The 13,703-nt window shown below is 45.7% G+C and overlaps 1 protein-coding gene across 5 annotated transcripts in view; it reads right to left on the bottom strand.

Annotated features, from left to right (window-relative positions):
* Window positions 1-13,703, bottom strand: part of LOC126427030 (speckle-type POZ protein-like) — a 112,273-nt gene that overhangs the window by 22,255 nt on the left and 76,315 nt on the right. For all 5 annotated transcript variants that reach the window (XM_050089198.1, XM_050089199.1, XM_050089197.1 and 2 more), the window contains exon 4: window positions 7,844-8,420. In XM_050089198.1, coding sequence (XP_049945155.1) covers window positions 7,844-8,420 — 577 coding nt within the window. The remainder of the gene's footprint in view (window positions 1-7,843; window positions 8,421-13,703) is intronic.

Raw genomic sequence — 13,703 nt, 5'->3', positions numbered from 1 at the left:
GTATTTGTCAAGTATGAAGATGACCACAGGCGTGGTCGAAACCGGTTACTACACTGGTGGCCACCGTAAATGCAACACCCTGAAGGAAGCATCCGAATCAAGTGAAATTTACACCATGGGTTTGCAGCGATGAGATATGCAACTGATTAGAATTTCAGCGCAGACGCACATCACGCGCGCCTGTGTCGCCACCTCATAGCGCCATTTAAGGCTTGGCGATTTCGACGAGTGTACGTTCGGCACGTGTGTTTACCTTGTGGTTGTTTCACAAGACGATCAGTTGTGCCTCGTAGACAACAGCGAACATCTTTTGATCATGTATCCGAGTTCGACAGAGGAAGGATAGTGGCTTACCGAGATTGTGGATTATCATACAGAGAAATCGCTAGTCGTGTTGGACGAAACCAAACAACTGTAATGCGGATATGTGACCGTTGGATGCAGGAGGGTACGACGGACCGACGTGGTCGATCGCATTCACCTCGGTGCACCACTGCACGTGCTGATAGGCAAATTGTGCGCATGGCAGTGACGGATCGCTCAGTGACATCCCGAACCATAGCACAGCACATTGCGTCTGTAACGCATCATCCAGTGTCTGCGCGTACCATTCGACGCTGTTTACAGCAGAGTGGTCTGTCCGCAAGACGTCCATTGCTTCGTCTACCATTGACGCAGAACCACAGACGTCTCCGTCGCCAATGGTGCGATGACAGACGGATGTGGACGGCAGAATGGAATGACGTTGTCTTTACTGACGAGGCACGCTTCTGTCTGCAGCACCACGATGGTCGGATTCGAGTGTGGAGACACCGTGGAGAGAGGATGCTGGACAGCTGCATTGTGCACCGCCACACTGGTCTTGCACCGGGTATTATGGTATGGGGCGGTATTGGATATTACTCTCGCACGCCTCTAGTACGCATTGCCGGTTCTTTAAATAGCCGGCGCTACATATCCGAGGTGCTGGAGCCAGTTGTCCTTCCTTACCTTCAGCGCTCGGCCACAGCCATATTTCAACAGGATAATGCGCGACCACACGTCGCACGCATTGTCCAGAGGTTCTTCGTCAATAACCAGATTGAATTGCTTCCCTGGCCGGCTCGCTCTCCGGATCTTTCGCCGATAGAAAACATGTGGTCCACGGTTGCTCAACGAGTGACCCAGATTACATCCCCAGCTGCCACACCAGATGATCTTTGGCAACGTGTGGAAGCTGCTTGGGCTGCTGTACCCCAGGAACACATCCAACGTCTCTTTGACTCAATGCCGAGACATGTGGCAGCGGTGATCTCCAACAATGGCGGCTACTCTGGCTACTGATTCTGGCAGGAACCACATGTCACAGACGTCTGTAAACGTAATCATTTGATACTTGGTCAACATGTTATCTACAAAATACATTTTGTTGTGCTACCTCTTGTCTTTCTTGGTGTTGCATTTACGGTGGCCAGCAGTGTAGAACAAACAAATTTGGGATCAAAACTGCTTTTCATAGTGACTGTTACAGTTGTTCGTTATTGGTTTTAAGAAAATTCTGGGCAGTTCGACATGCATCCCACTGATCATTTAGGGTACATAATCGAGCGGTCAGTTAATGCACAAAATCCTGCATCAGCAACACTTTCATAATTACGGGTGGCTATAGAGGCAGCATGGCTCAGTGTTTATGTGGAGGATTCCTACGACTTGCTGAGTTCATGGCACGTCGACTTGCCGCAGTTCACTGGGCAAAAGTGGGTCCGACACGATATTACGAGGTATCCCATGACTTTTGTCATCTCTGTCTGTATAATAGGTGTCTCTCGTAGCATTCATCAGGTGTATTTCCTCTGGAGTTTCGGGAAATACTGCGAATTCTACTTTTGTAATCTGTAGCTGGAGTCATCCCAAAGAAATATTGCTTATCATATATTTCATGTGACGACCACTCTCTACGGAATGCAGTTCTTTTGTTTCTCGTCGTAAACAAAATGATTCTAAAGCGGAATATTACGTGTCCTTTCGACGAAACGGTCCCAAATTAGTCAACTGTGATGTTCCTTATACAGGTACGAGTGTTGGAACTTAAATAATGGCAACTGTTTATTCACAACCGACACAAAAGAGTTACATGTTTGCACCTGTTACTGGCCTTCAAAGCAGTCACCAGCGTTGTGTAGAACCCGTTGCCAGCGATGCGGAAGGCGTAGTATACCGTTAGCACAGCCTGTTCTGTTGATGGTGCGAATGGAGCGGTCTACTGCCTGTCGAGTCTCTGGAACAGTTCTGAAGCGAATGCTACGAAGTGGTTCCTTCATCTTCGGAATCGATTCAAAGTCACGAGGACTTAAGTCCGGGCGGTATGATAAATGGTACAGTACTTCCCAGTCCCATCGACCAAACAGAGCAGCCATAACTTGTGCTGTATGCGCCCGCGCATTGAAATGTTCAAATGTGTGTCAATTCCTAAGGGACCAAACTGATTAGGTCATCGGTCCCTAGACTTACACACTACTTAAACTAATTTGAACTAACTTATGCTAAGAACAACAAAATGGCTCTGAGCACTCTGGGACTTTACATCTGAGGTCATCAGTCCCCTAGAACCTAGAACTACTTAAGCCTAACTAACCTAATGACATCACACACATCCATGCCCGAGGCAGGATTTGAACCTGCGACCGGAGCGGTCACTCGGTTCCAGACTGAAGCGCCTAGAACCGCTCCGCCACATCGGCTGGCTAAGAACAACGCACACAGGGAGGACTCGAACCTCCGGCAGGAGGGGCCAAGCAATCCGTGACATGGTGCCTCAAACCGCAGTCCGCGCATTGTCGTGCAAATTGATGGGTGGGTTGTGCAGAAAGCGTCGCCGCTTCTTTCGCAAAGCCGGTCGCAGGTGATACTCCAAAAACGAACAGTAATACTGTGCATTGACAGTCTCCCGTGGAGGTACGTAATGCGTTAGGATAACACCATCACAGCCGTCCAGCCGGTCGCTGTGGCCGTGCGGTTCTAGGCGCTTGAGTCTGGAACCACGCGACCGCTACGGTCGCAGATTTGAATCCTGCCTCGGGCATGGATGTGTGTCATGTCTTTAGGTTAGTTAGGTTTAAGTAGTTCTACGTTCTAGGGGACTGATGACCTCGGATGTTAAGTCACATAGTGCTGAAAGCCACCTGAACCATTTGTACAGTGGTACACGAGAATCACCATAACTTTAGACCGCCCCATTCGGACCATCAACAGAACAGGCTCTGCTAACCGTATACTACGCCTTCCACATCGCTGGCAACGGGTTCTACACAACGTTGACACATACAATATACATAAATGGCCTAGTAGATAGTGTCGGAAGTTCCATGCGGCTTTTCGCGGATGATTCTGTAGTATGCAGAGAAGTTGCAGCATTAGAAAATTGCAGGGAAATGCAGGAAAATCTTCAGCGGATAGGCACTTGGTGCAGGGAGTGGCAACTGACCCTTAACATAGATAAATTTAATGTATTGCGCATACATAGAAAGAAGGATCCTTTATTGTATAATTATATGATAGCGGAACAAACACTGGTAGCTGTTACTTCTGTAAAATATCTGGGAGTATGCGTGCGGAACGATTTGAAGTGGAATGATCATATAAAATTAATTGTTGGTAAGGCGGGTACCAGGTTTTCATTGGGAGAGTCCTTAGAAAATGTAGTCCATCAACTAAGGAGGTGGTTTACAAAACACTCGTTCGACCTATACTTGAGTATTGCTCATCAGTGTGGGATCCGTACCAGGACGGGTTGACGGAGGAGGTAGAGAAGATCCAAAGAAGAGCGGCGCGTTTCGTCATAGGGTTATTTGGTAACCGTGATAGCGTTACGGAGATGTTTAGCAAACTCGAGTGGCAGACTCTGCAAGAGAGGCGCTCTGCATCGCGGTGTAGCCTGCTGTCCATTTTTCGAGAGGGTGCGTTTCTGCATGAGGTATCGAATATATTGCTTCCCCCTACTTATACCTCCCTAGGAGATCACGAATGTAAAATTAGAGAGATTCGAGCGCGCACGGAGGCTTTCCGGCAGTCGTTCTTCCATCGAACCGTTGGGTGGCTTGCGGAGTATGAATGTGGATGTAGACGATGGTGACGACTTTGGAGGACAGTAACAGGTGCAAATATGTAACTCTTTTGCATCGGTTGTCAATAAATAGTTGCCACTATTTACGTTCCAACCCTCGTAATTATTAACAGGGACTGTGAAACACGAAGAATGACCAGTATTGAAGCAGCCGTGCTTGCTTGTGCCCCACCCTGCCTGCTGCTGCCTGCTACTGGTATGCAGCAGCACTGCTCAGTCGCTGCTGTAGTACTGGTTATCCTCCATGTTGTTCTCACAGGGCTGGCGTAAGGTCGAGTGATACAATCGACCGCTTGGGGCGCTCCTATTGCAAAATTTGAACCCAGGATGTATCATAATTACTAGCGAAGAAACTCATTTCCGCGCTCACCAGATGAAATTTGTTTCTGCAGGTCTTACCGAGAGCCCAAGGAGCTAATGAACGAGAGAGACAGGGGACTGGATGGCAGAGGGATCGCAAGTGATATGATGCTTGCGTGGAGATATGTTCTCGGACCGACTCCACTTACTGTCCCTGCTAATTCATAAAGTTAAACCATATATTATTGTAGACTAATACGGGACCACTGACAAGGAGACGGCACGACCGTGGAGTCGGAGATTTATCCGCAATTTTGTGCGGTGAAAGAGGACACCTAACACCACACGTGGTTAAAATATTAGGACGCACTACCCGTAAAATCCCGGGAAAAGTCCCAAAGTTTCTTAGGTGCCTTACGAGTATAAAATGTTAGTCCACTGCCGAGCCGCCGTCTGGCCTAAGTGTTTAGGGCTCGGACTCTTACGCCAGAGGTCTCGTGGTCGATTTTTCCTCTGCACTTTATTCTCCTCCTGTTTCACTTTCTTTCGTTATTCCACCAATTATTCAGAAAGTTTCGCAAATCTACATTACCTTTAACAAATTAGTTTCATTACTGAATAAAAATCATTTTCTTTTTGTCCAACAACACAATTCATGGCGGTGGGTTTTCCATTTTTCACTGTAAAGTATATGAGGAGAAACATTTCCTTTTTAATCAGAATAACAAAGTCAATTGGAAAACATTCGATTTTTATATATATAATAATTATAAACAAGAACTGCAGTGGTAATTATGGTAAAAACAAACACAGCAATAATTTTTGCAGCATATTGCGCAACGTATAAAAGCGGATTTTTTACAATCACAGCGCGCTTGCAATAAATCTGTACAAAAACATGCCCCATTAACATTTACGAAAATGTTTGGAGTTTCTGGCAATTTTGAGGCAAGCTAGGGATATTGAATCATGTCTCGGAATATCGGTTACGATAATTGATGGTGTTTATAGAATGAATTTTTATACAATCGTCCCGGGAATTAATTTCACGTTTCTCCTGTAACAATGCGCTGCAATTTTGCAAGCAACAGAAGAAAAAAAAAAGTGCCGGAGGAGAAATCGAACACGAGACCCTCGGCGTAAGGGTCCGAGTGCTAACCATGTAGGCCTCTCGGCGGCTCGGCAGTGGACTAACATTTTATACTCGTAAGGCACCTAAGAAACTTTGGGACTTTTCCCGGGATTTTACGGGTAGTGCGTCCTAATATTTTAACCACGTGTGGTGTTAGGGGTCCTCTTTCACCACACGAAATTGCGGACAAATCCCCGACCCCACGGTCGTGCCGTCTCCTTGTGAGATTAAACACTTTCACTGGCCACCAAACTCCCCAGACACATCTGGGATGCCTTCAAGAGAGACCTCCACCCCTTAGTACTGTTACGGATTTATGGACAGCCGTGCAGTATTCATGGTCTCAGTTCTCTTCAGCACTACTTCAGACATTAGTCGAGTCCATGCCACGTCGTGTTGCGGCACTTCTGCCTGCTCGCGGGGGCCCTACACAATATTAGGCAGGTGTACCAGTTTCGTTGGCTCTTCAGTGTATAACCGGCGCACTTCCAAGAGTAGCATATAAGCAAGGCTCCTGCACGAATTTCGGACATTTGATTCGTAACGTTTGCCGACGAATCTGCATCATGGCCCTAGCATACATCAAGAGGTAATTTTACTGTTGACTGATGTGATCTGCTGTCCGGCTATGCATCGTTGAATCATATGGTAACGAAACTGCACTGCATCAGTTTCCCCAGCTTCTACAAAGTCCTGAATATGACCAACAGTTTACTGGCGACCGGCGGAGACCTGCTTCTCCTCCTACACAAATGGGACTGTAAAATTCAGCTTTTGAAGTTACTGCATGTTACCCACTGCATCGCCCACGTATCAATGGTTTTGAAATTATGACGGATTGCGAGTAAGCAAGCTAGTAGTTTTAGAAAATGCCTGTGTATGTACACTACTGGCCATTAAAAATGCTACACCACGAAGATGACGTGCTACAGACGCGAAATTTAACCGACACGAAGAAGATGCTGTGACATGCAAATGATTAGCTTTTCAGAGCATTCACACAAGGTTGGCGCCGGTGCCGACACCTACAACGTGCTGACATGAGGAAAGTTGCCAACCGATTTCTCATACACAAACAGCAGTTGACCGACGTTGCCTGGTGAAACGTTGTTGTGATGCCTCGTGTAAGGACGAGAAATGCGTAGCATCACGTTTCCGACTCTGATAAAGGTCGGGTTGTAGCCTATCGCGATTGCGGTTTATCGTATCGCGACGTTGCTGCTCGCGTTGGTCGAGACCCGATGACTGTTAGCAGAATATGGAATTGGTGAGTTCAGGAGGGTAATTCGGAACGCCGTGCTGGATCCCAACGGCCTCGTATCACTAGCAGTCGAGATGAGAGGAATCGTATCCGCATGGCTGTAACGGATCGTGCAGCCACGTCTCGATCACTGAACAGATGGGGACGTTTGCAAGACGACAACCATCTGCACGAACAGTTCGACGACGTTTACAGCAGCACGGACTATCAGCGTGGAGACCACGGCTGCGGTTACCCTTGACGCTGCATCACAGACACGAGCGCCTGCGATGGTGTACTCGACGACGAACCTGGGTGCACGAATGGCAAAACGTCATTTTTTCGGATGAATCCAGGTTCTGTTTACAGCATCGTGATGGTCGCATCCGTGTTTGGTTACATCGCGGTGAACGCACATTGGAAGCGTGTATTCGTCATCGCCATACTGGCGTATCACCCGGCGTGATGGTATGGGGTGCCATCGGTTACACGTCTCGGTCACCTCTTGTTCGCACTGACGGCACTTTGAGCAGTGGACGTTACATTTCAGATGTGTTACGACCCGTGGCTCTAGCCTTCATTCGATCCCTACGAAATCTTACACTTCAGCAGGATAATGGGCGACTGCACTGTACGGGCCTTTCAGGATACAGAAAATGTTAGAGTGCTGCCGTGGCCAGCACATTCTCCAGATCTCTCACCAACTGAAAACGTCTGGTCAATGGTGGCCGAGCAACTGGCTCGTCACAACACGCCAGTCACTACTCTCGATCAACTGTGATATCGTGTTGAAGCTGCATGGGCAGCTGTACCTGTACACGCCATCCGAGCTCTGACTCAACGCCCTGGCGTATCAAGGCCGTTGTTACGGCCAGAGGTGGTTGTTCTGGGTACTGATTTTCAGGATCTACGCACCCAAATTGCGTGAAAATGTAATTTATTTGTCCAATGAATACCCGTTTATCATCTGCATTTCTTCTTGGGGTAGCAATTTTAATGGCCAGTAGTGTATGTCTAACATCTCTTAGGAAATTCACAATACGAAGGTGAAGAAGAGAGGAGTACACACCTGGTATCTGAGGAAACTGCGGCAACCAGGCGACTGACCTCCACCATGCGCTCCGGGTGCCTCCGCACAGCCGTGGCCCACCCCTCGGTGGCCATCACCTGCTTGAGGTGGGCCGCAATGAAGCGCGCAGAGGATTCCGTGAGACTCGAGCAGGAGTGCTGTATGGCGAGCACCGCACACGCCACCGCATTCTCCACTCGCAGGCTCCGGGAGACTACGTACTCGCACTGTTCCTTCAAAGTGTGCACCTGGTACTTGTCGGCGGCTACTAGGAGTTTCAGGACCAGCCGGGGGTCCAACTGAGCCTCGTCCGTGTACAAGAACACCAGCAGCTGGCTCAGCACCTCCGGCTCGATGTCGGTGATGGAAATGTGGCCACTGCTAGATTCCAGGCAGTCGTGGGCCATCATGGCCGCGAACACGGGACTCCTGGCTACCAGGATAGCCCTGTGCGCCCTCAGCGTGCTGTCCCCCACCGTTATGGTGACGTCAGCAGAATGTCCAGACTGAAGGAGCGCGCCCAGGTCCGCTGCCAGCGTCTTCTGGTGTACGGTAGCAGGTGGCGTGTTGGCTGACTCTGAAACGTTACCAGAGCGTTACTGCACTACTGGCCATTAAAATTGCTACTCTAAGAAGAAATTGCAGATGACAATCGGGTATTCATTGGACAAATATATTATACTAGAACTGACATGTGATTACATTTTCACGCAATTTGGGTGTATACACCCTGAGAAATGAGTACCCAGAACAACCACCTCTGGCTGTAATAACGGCCTTGATACTCCTGGGAATTGACTTAAACAGAGCTTGGATGGCGTGTACAGGTACAGCTGCCCGTGCAGCTTCAACACGATACCAAGTTGATCGAGAGTAGTGACTGGCGTATTGTGACGAGCCAGTTGCTCTGCCACCATTGACCAGACGTTTTCAGTTGGTGAGAGGTCTGGAGAATGTGCTGGCCAGGGCAGCAGTCGAACATTTTCTGTATCCCTAAAGGCCCGTACAGCACCTGAAACATGCGGTCGTGCATTATCCTGCTGAACTGTAGGGTCTCGCAGGGTCGAATGAAGGGTAGAGCCACGGGTCGTAACACATCTCAAATGTAACGTCCACTGTTCAAAGTGCCGTCAGTGCGAACAAGAGGTGACCGAGACGTGTAACCAATGCCACCCCATACCATCACGCCGGGTGATGCGCCAGTATGGTGATGACGAATACACGCTTCCAATGTGCGTTCACCGCGATATCGCCAAACACGGATGGCACCATCGTGATGCTGTAAACCGAACTTGGATTCATCCGAAAAAATTACGTTTTGCCATTCGTGCATCCAGGTTCCTCATCGAGTACACCATCGCAGGCGCTCGGTCTGTGATGCAGCGACAAGGGTAACCGCAGCCACGGTCTCCGAGCTCATACTCCTTGCTGCTGCAAACGTCGAACTGTTCGTGGAGATGGTTGTTCTGTTGCAAACGTCCCCATCTGTTGACTCAGGGATCGAGACGTGGCTCTAAGATCCGTTACAGCCCTGTGTATAAGATGCCTGTCACCTCGACTGCTAGTGATACGAGGCCGTTGGGACCCAGCACGGCGTTCCGTATTACCCTCCTGAACCCATCGATTCCATATTCTGCTAACAGTCATTGGTCTCGACCGACGCGAGCAGCAATGTCGCGATACGATAAACTGCAATCGCGAAAGGCTACGATCCGACCTTTATGAAAGTCGGAAACGTGATGGTACGCATTTCTCCTCCTTACACGAGGCATCACAACGTTTCACCAGGCAACACCGGTCAAATGCTGTTTGCGTATGAGAAATCGATTGGAAACTTTCCTCATGTCAGGACGTTGTATGTGTCGCCACCAGCGCCAACCTTGTATGAATGCTCAGAAAAGCTAATCATTTGCATATCACAGCATCTTCTTCCTGTCGGTTAAATTTCGCGTCCGAGCACGTAATCTTCGTGGAGTAGCAATTTTAATGGCCAGTAGTGTACATCTGAATCTTACAGGAATATCTGATTTGATCCATTATAAACTGTTCTGGAAGCCTGCGACTGTGAAAATAATACGTTTGTTTATAAATAACTCATTTGCTACCAGTCACGATTTTCTTTATTTTTCGCAAGACGCGTTTCGGGAAATGATTTCTATTTTCAAGTGCGTTTTTTGTGTCGAATAACATATGACTAACTGCGACAAACGCTCTGCTTGAAGACTGCTTGTCGCAGTTATATGTTATTCGACACTGGGTTGTCAAGGCTGTACGCCTGGTTTGTTGGGAAGGAGTTGAAGTTTGTGATGTCTGAAGATGGGTGTAATCCCGAAACTCTTAACATGTCTAATAAAGGAGTCATTTGAACATCTCATGACTTTATTGCGATTTTTTGGGTCTGTCATGCAATTTCTATGTGACGTTGTCGATGTGTGAGAGTCTGCTTCATTTCGTTGACCTTACGTTTGCTTATGGTCCATTTGTGCAGTCTCACACACACTAAACATCACACACAACTTCTTGTACACTTTTAATCATCGAAAACATTTTACGTAAACAAAACTGTTGTAACTACAAAACGTTTAAAATGTTTTTGATGTTCAACAGTGTACAGCAAGTTGTGTGTGTGTGTGTGTGTGTGTGTGTGTGTGTGTGTGTGTGTGTGTGTGTGTGCGCGCGCGCGCGAGAGAGAGAGAGAGAGAGAGAGAGAGAGAGAGAGAGAGAGAGAGAGAGAGAGAGAGAGAGACTGCACAAGTGGACCATGAGGAAACTTAGTCAACGAAATGAAGCAGACTCGCACACATCGACAACATCACATAGAAATGGCATAACAGACACAAAAAACGCACTTGCAAATGGGAATAATTTCCGGAAAAACATCGCGCGAAAAATAAAATCGTGACTAGTAGCAGATGAGTTACTTATAAACAAAGCTATTATGGGAATGTAGTTTACTGTAAAAATAGTCTGTTAAGTCTTCTAATGTATCTCTTATTTTTAGGGTTCCGACCCTCTATCTGTAAAAACGGAATTCTTTTTACGCTCATCAGCCATTGACCTAATACTGATATAAACTCATCCAGGCGATAGCATCGTCACCTGGAGAGGAATAACCGCTATACTCTGTTCTAGACTTGCTCACTGTTTCTATGTTTCGATACAGTATCGATACGTGGAACTGTTTCAGTGTTTCGGAACGGCTGTGGTTCACTGTTTCTAAACAGTGGTGTTTCATTCCGCCCCTGTCTCGAGATTCGATCTCGAGCCAGACACAGAAACTGTATCGTTGTTTCAAAATAAGGCTGTTTCAGTCCACCTGTGCTTGGAACGGACTAATTGTATCGAAACAGTGATGTTTCATTCCCCTCTGTGTCGGACGAGATTCGGGCTCACACAACATACCACTTCATGAAACACTTTCAAGAGTGTCGAAGTCTTTTTTACAAGCAATAGCATGAAGCTTAAGATATCCGAAAATAAAGCTTCGTTTCTAGCTGACTGTCCTATTCCGAAATGGCGTAACATCTGCTTCATAAACACTAACCAAACAATAAAACAACGCGTACTATTCACATTCAAAATAATAAATATGTGAAAATCATTCAGTGAAATTACACTTTTTTTATAACATACGCTTCTCTGTGCATGTACAGTAATCATATTAAGAAACGCAAGTAAGGCTACAACATTTTGAATAAAAAAGGCGTAGAGTGACAATTATATATACAAATTTGATGAAGGTATAATTGGAAGCAATCTGTTTGACGTATCACTGATAGTGTAATGGTGAACGGGAAGGGCTGGGAAGCATGGTGAATTTATAGTAACGGTTCGAAACGCCTTGAAAGACAAAATTTTTTTTCTGTTTATTTTGTTATTTATTCTAATTATTTGGCATTATTTGTGAGTCTCTAGTCACTGTGCCTATTATCCACAACGATTCCCTTTGTGTGAATGGAAATTAGCAGGATGGGTATGTTACCCATACTAACAGAATGTGAGAATCCCAGTAGCATATCCGTAGTTTCTGCAGTTTGCTCCCACCTCCAGTTCCGTTCGTGGTGGTTCTTCTCTCTTCAGCTATGGCTGTCCTCAGCCAATTGAAAAGTATGAAAGTCACACGACACGAAAGCAGCACATTTGCTGCATGATATACGAAACTGCCAAGACGCCTAAGTGATAGTTTCATACTTTCTGCGACACGATTAGCGCTCTCGCACCTCATTTGTGTTTATATAGACATACTTCGAGTAGACATTCAAGATGATAAAACGTGAAGGTTTATTAAATTACAAAACAAACTGTTTCACTGTTTCGAAACAGCGTATCGAATCATTACATTGTACTTTTTCATTTGTTTCGAAACAGTTACGTGTTTCAATTTGCCCATCTCTACTCCGTTCTTCATGAGAATAAACCTGATGTAAAGAAACACAAACGCGATGATTGGTCAGAAGCCGTAGCACACGTACACTGGTGGTGTTGCGCTCTTGCAAGTAGGTCCTGCTTATGTACCAGATATATTACTACTAACTTAAGTTGAATGAAACTAAGATATTCAAATGTAGTAACAGCCGTCAATGTTTTTCTTAATCACGCTTTAGCCACGTAATTTGAATTTAAAAACTCGTGTAAAGCCACAGCCTCTGCATTGTTGTGCTATGATTGTCGCGCTGTTAGCGAGCAGTATGAAAATGGCCGAGGCTGCTTCCTGTTCCGTAGTGAAACACGCGTGTGGAACACTGTTAAAAAGTGCCGAGAAAAAGGTTGTTCTTAATGTTTTTCATAAATTTACAGAGATAATCGGCTTTGAAGTTTTCCCAGTTCTGTATATATTGCAGTTGATAAACTAATCCACATTGAATGTCCAAGACAGTCGGTAGCGTAACAGAATGGGAACCAATAGAATGGGAACGTGCGTAGGTTCAGTATCATATTTTTCTCTCGTCCAATTTGAAATAACTACATCGCGTGATTATAAAACTCATCATATTTTAATGATAATGCAATCTTCTTGTTTGTAACTACATATTGGACGCGAAATTCCTGTTTCCATTTCAAATACAAATTCTTAATTATCGATTTTTATGGAAGACTGTTCATAATTGTTTAAGGAAGCAATTTATTTTTTAAGGGAAAAATGAAAAACCATATCCTCTTTATTTGGACTATGTCCATCGTTTTATACCACAGAGGTAGGTAAGTGTCGTATAAACATGGAAAAACAATCATTTTCACAGCATCGAGCACATCATACAAATGCTGCATTTCTACGTATGCTACTGTACCATTACAATATGAAACCAACATAACTGGAGTCAAGCTGCGGGATTTGGCCCGAGAAGTAACAAGATGCTGCGCCTAGTTGCCTTCTTGGATTCTGATGTTGATACGCTCGTTATCAACGTAGCAGGTGACACCTGCAGAACTGAAATGTATTTCTCGGATTTGGATAAGGAAGCAGCTATGAGATTACAGACAACTGACTGTAAGTAATATCTTCGCTCGTTTCAGTGTTTAACTATACGGAGAAATCCTTGAATACTCTCTTAAGCTACACAGCTTACGCAGAAAAATTACCCTGTGGTTAAATAAGGAATTTTCATCATTCCTTTTTTTAATTACAATAGTACATTAGCTGAAAACGATAACGTATTGCGGTTTTCATATAGTCATCTAAGGAGCATATTATGGGAGATTTGCAGTGTATTATTTCATTCTGCTTAAAAAATAAAAAATAAAAATAAAAATAAAAATGGTTCGAATGGCTCTGAGCACTAAGGGACTTAACATCTGAGGTCATCACTCCCCTAGAACTTAGAACTACTTAAACCTAACTAACCTAAGGACATCACACACA

This window comes from Schistocerca serialis, chromosome 11, assembly GCF_023864345.2.
Source record: "Schistocerca serialis cubense isolate TAMUIC-IGC-003099 chromosome 11, iqSchSeri2.2, whole genome shotgun sequence".
Classification (NCBI taxonomy): domain Eukaryota; kingdom Metazoa; phylum Arthropoda; class Insecta; order Orthoptera; family Acrididae; genus Schistocerca; species Schistocerca serialis.
This window is presented reverse-complemented; position numbering and strand designations above follow the sequence as displayed.